The sequence below is a fragment of the Pinus tabuliformis genome, chromosome 9 (genome assembly GCF_031772625.1).
Source record: "Pinus tabuliformis cultivar Carrire ecotype Pingquan chromosome 9, CPIR1, whole genome shotgun sequence".
Classification (NCBI taxonomy): domain Eukaryota; kingdom Viridiplantae; phylum Streptophyta; class Pinopsida; order Pinales; family Pinaceae; genus Pinus; species Pinus tabuliformis.
Window position 1 is genome coordinate 45,724,581 of NC_142307.1, and position 4,977 is coordinate 45,729,557.

The window sequence follows — 4,977 nt, forward strand, 5'->3', positions numbered from 1 at the left end:
ATTTTAATGGATCTGAGCTATTTACAACAATTTATAATGAATTAAAGTAGTTTGAATTATGTCCCTAACAAGAACATGAGAGTCCCGCCCAACTATAAATTCATATTTACTTTGAATGGCATTTTCTCACCCGAATCATTCTCAAGTTTCAATGCCCGGACTTGCTAACATAGCCATCGATTACGGGGATAAAAATAACCATAAAAGAGGCTTGTCAAGTCTTGCAGCGCATCCCTATGGGACTAGCATAAAAGCCCATAACTAAATTGTGTGGCCATGTAATTGATGTGTAAAGCTTACCATTTTCCAAGAGTACAACAACTCCGGACAAACGAAAAAAATTATACAAAAATGCCTAGCCATTTGACATGGAAACTACAGGCACTAATACAAGTACATTTGTTCAACCGAGGTCCGCGATTTTAAGCATATTTGACTCTCTTTTATGTGTACTATTCTAGTTAAAAAAAATATTTTTTGGTAGGGGTAATTTAATGGCTTTTTTTATTCCTTAAATTTTGCACACTATGCTTTTATCTTTTACTTTGGGTATTTTATGAATGATGTATCAAATTTGTTTTTTAATTGGGATTATATATGGAATTAAAATATCACCACTTTTCATTCATATATAGATTAAAATACATTATAAATAGATTTTATTTAGTTTTTAGAAAATAATATTAATTAATAATATAATATAAACCATAGATTTTTTAATCCATTTATTTTAATTGAGTTTAAATGATTGTTTCTAACATTGGTTATTTTATGATTTTAGTATCTTGTTAAAAATATATCAAACTAATGTTTTTATATATCTATATCTATCTATCTATATATATATAATTAATTAATTTAAATTATAGAAATAATATATAGAGAAAGAAATATATTAAATAATTATATATAAATATCTACAACTTAATGTAGAATTAAAATTTATAAAATTAAAATATTATTTTTTATAATATCTATTTAAATTTAAATATGTAAATACATATAACATATGGCATATGTACTAATAAATTCCTTATACAATTTTTGCAATTTAAAAAATTTTAGTTCTTTCGCTGCACTTTTGGAATAATTACTAGTTTTCTGGAATAATTATTAATATTTATTTAGTTAGTACGGAATTTAGAAATTTACGAGTACCAAATGAATAAAAGTTTGTTTGTGTTACTAATCGCTATGCTTGTTTTTATCGTTCCAAGTTAGATCAACCTGTTAGGAACCGGGTAATGCACTTTTGGAATAATTACTAGTTTTCTGGAATAATTATTAATATTTATTTAGTTAGTACGGAATTTAGAAATTTACGAGTACCAAATGAATAAAAGTTTGTTTGTGTTACTAATGGCTATGCTTGTTTTTATCGTTCCAAGTTAGATCAACCTGTTAGGAACCGGGTAATGCACTTTTGGAATAATTACTAGTTTTCTGGAATAATTATTAATATTTATTTAGTTAGTACGGAATTTAGAAATTTACGAGTACCAAATGAATAAAAGTTTGTTTGTGTTACTAATCGCTATGCTTGTTTTTATCGTTCCAAGTTAGATCAACCTGTTAGGAACCTGGTAATGGTTGGTGTCAATTATTATCTGTTCAAGATTACCGTGCCAAATTGTAATCAGAGTTTCTGCCAAAGATGTAATGATCAGAAATATATTTATATGATTGATTGTGAATGAACTTGTCAAATATATCATAAACTGTCAAAACAATTTGTTTTTTAATTGGGATTATATATGAAATTAAAATATCACCACTTTTCATTCATATATAAATTAAAATACACTATAAATAGATTTTATTTAGTTTTTAGAAAATAATATTAATTAATAATATAATATAAATCATAGATTATTTAGTCCATTCATTTTAATTGAGTTTAAATGATTGTTTCTAACATTGGTTATTCTATGATTTTAGTATTTTGTTAAAAATATATCAAATTAATGTTTATATATATATATATATATATAATTTAAATTATAAAAATAATTTATATATAGAGAGAAAAATATATTAAATAATTATATAACTTAATGTATAATAAAAATTTATAAAACTAAAATATTATTTTTTATAATATCTATTTAAATTTAAATATGTAAATACATATAACATAGGGCATATATCTACTAATAAATTCCTTATAAATTTTTCCAATTTAAAAATTTTTAGTTCTTTCGCTGTACTTTTTGGAATAATTACTAGTATTTTTGGAATAATTATTAATATTTAGTTAGTACGGAATTTAGAAATTTACGAGTACCAAATGAATAAAAGTTTGTTTGTGTTACTGATCGCCTTCCAAGTTAGATCAACCCGTTAGGAACCTGGTAATGGTTGGTGTCAATTATTATCTGTTCAAGATTACCGGGCTAAATTGTAATCAGAGTTTCTGCCAAAGATGTACTGTTCAGAAATATATTTATATGATTGATTGTGAATGAACTTGTCAAATATATCATAAACTGCCAAAACAAAAACAATTTGTTACAGTGCCATTCGTGATAGCAGAGTGAATACAAGTTGGGTTCTATTACAACCTACACTAAGAGGGGTATGAAGTTTGGTACAGAGCTGATGATGATCATGAGATGAGAGGACCTCCCTTGAGGTATTCAGTTAAGGCCAGCGCAACGAGGCCAATCATGGCAAAACGCCCATTCAACATCTCTGCCCCAGAAGACATTATTTCCTGTGATTTGCTCTCTTTGGACACTCCCTTGAACATGGGTATCAGAGAAGCAAGCGTGAAGAGAACCGCGCTTCCAATAAACAGTGGAACTCCTCCGCTGGCCAGTTGGGCGGCGAGGTCTTTCCCGCTCGCTATCTCCACCCCTACAGCTGAGACGAATCCGAGCATGGCGAGTCTCCCATTTATGGTTTCTGGGGCTGGCCCACTGAAAGCAAACACGTCCTTAAAGTTTGTGCTCACCTGCATTAATGTAAAAATTCAGTTCAATTCAGTTCAGTGCAGTGCATGCTAATGTAAAAATTGGCGCTTGCATAATCGCTTACCGTCTCAGGAGGGGTAGAAGGTGATCGCCTTGACTCCGGCTGTGGATCCACATGACCCAAATTAAGTTATATATAGAATAACATAAAACCTTATAGAATAACATAAAACCTTCTATTCGTGGATACGGAAACAGCGACAGAATTACTAACCCCTGCCATGCATTTTACTCGAAGCTGCCTGCTGGTTGTTGACCTTTCCGCTGGCCTCCGTTGCAGGAGCGATGCTCCATTCATCGCCATTACTGATGCATTTACAGCGGCCATGATCGCAATATAATAATGAACACTATGTATGAGAACGAATCTAATTTATATGGACTTTGAGAACAATATGAAATAACTAAAGAAGAATAGCCACTATTGATCTGTTATGAGACTCCAGGGCTGGTTATTGTGTTATATATAGGGATGTGGAGGCCATACGGAAAAATCTACCGTCATTCATTGAACGGTAAACGCTTAGCCAAGTCGAGGTTTCTCTTCCTCGCACTATGTTTCCACGTGGTTGGATAAAAGTTGAGACGTAGATCCTCGAACAACCGGCGCACCGCACTTGAAATAGTAAAGTGCATCACCATCACCATAGATTATTCAACCTGTAGTAAGTCTCAACTTCGTGCTAGAATTTAGGAGTTCGTGTAAATCACGTTTTGAACCATTTCTATCCTCGTCTATCCTTTTTTTTATAAAGGGTTATTGTAACAGGTGGGAGTAGGTTTTGAATGTCCATAGGGAGTGGTCATTTTAATTAGTTAATAAAGGTTTAAAAAACATAAGGATTTTCCATAATTAGATTAATTAGTTAGTTTAAAGAATTTTACTTATGGTTTATAAATGCAAATAAATGCAGTTTATTATCCAAATAAATGTAGTTTATTCTCCCACCTTTCTCACATTTGAATATTTTTTTTAAATTTTACAAAGTTTATGTAATAATAAGTTTATACATGAGCATTATAAATCTGATCAAGAACATCCAACAACGCCAAAATTAGCTTAACAGCATGAGCAATGCAGAGAAAACTCATGAAAAGACTCGGTCACACTTGAAACACAGGTTAAATTTGAATAGGTCTCCCTAGTCTCTCCCATAGGATTACTTACCAATGACTGGAGCTTTCAATCATCCCGTGACTCATCATCTATACAACTGGGGTAGAGGGTGAAGGGAAACATCTTTCCTCAACTCATAAATTTCTCAACCTTCTTCCAAAGCTTCGCAAGCCTCTACATGATCTCCAGAATTCACTGGCACCTCTACAACACTTCACCAAATCACTTCTACATCACTATCACCATCATCAGTCAAACAAGGTTGATTTGGATGCCAACCAACAGTAATACTAGCACCCGGGCCATCAAAATTCTCCACAAACTCTCTACCTTCAATATGCATCTTGTTGGGTTGTTGGGTGCTGACATAGGTTGGGAGTTTAATTAGCCAAACAAATCCATGTACTACTTGCCCTTTTAACAACAGTCTGTGCAGCGCGGACTAAGGTCTCACCCGAAGCAATATGGGGGGATGCTGGAACCAGGTTTCCCCACCATTGAGATGTCTAAGGGGTTTGATTTAGTCCAACTGTGAATACCTTCGCCCATGTTACTTCGCGTAATTCTTGGACCTATATGGCCTTCGTGACCTATTATCTTTGCCTTCACGTAGCCCTAACCAGTGGGGCTTTCGCACTGCTGGAGCAGTGATCTGCATTATTGCCCCAAGTCACGCCATGGATCTTACTTATCTCCTTATAACAGTTAGTTATCTTCACATAAATAGATACCTTATATTACATTCACTTACTCAGCATATTCATATAAGGTCGTGGAGTAAATTACGAGTAAACATGCAATTCATACCCAATATACTTTAATGCATAAAATAGGAAAAGATACACAAAAATATGGTAAAACTTCTCTTTATTAATGTTTCAAATGGTT

The 4,977-nt window shown here is 32.4% G+C and overlaps 1 protein-coding gene across 1 annotated transcript; it reads right to left on the reverse strand.

Annotated features, from left to right (window-relative positions):
* Positions 1 to 2,431: 2,431 nt before the first annotated feature.
* Positions 2,432 to 3,389, reverse strand: LOC149147063 (early light-induced protein 1, chloroplastic-like). The gene is made up of 2 exons (XM_089439050.1): positions 3,175 to 3,389; positions 2,432 to 2,953 (listed from the first exon to the last, which is right to left on the reverse strand). The coding sequence occupies exons 1-2, from the start codon at positions 3,298 to 3,300 to the stop codon at positions 2,606 to 2,608; spliced, it is 474 nt and encodes a 157-aa protein (XP_089295176.1). The 5' UTR covers positions 3,301 to 3,389; the 3' UTR covers positions 2,432 to 2,605.
* Between the last annotated feature and the right edge of the window lie 1,588 nt (positions 3,390 to 4,977).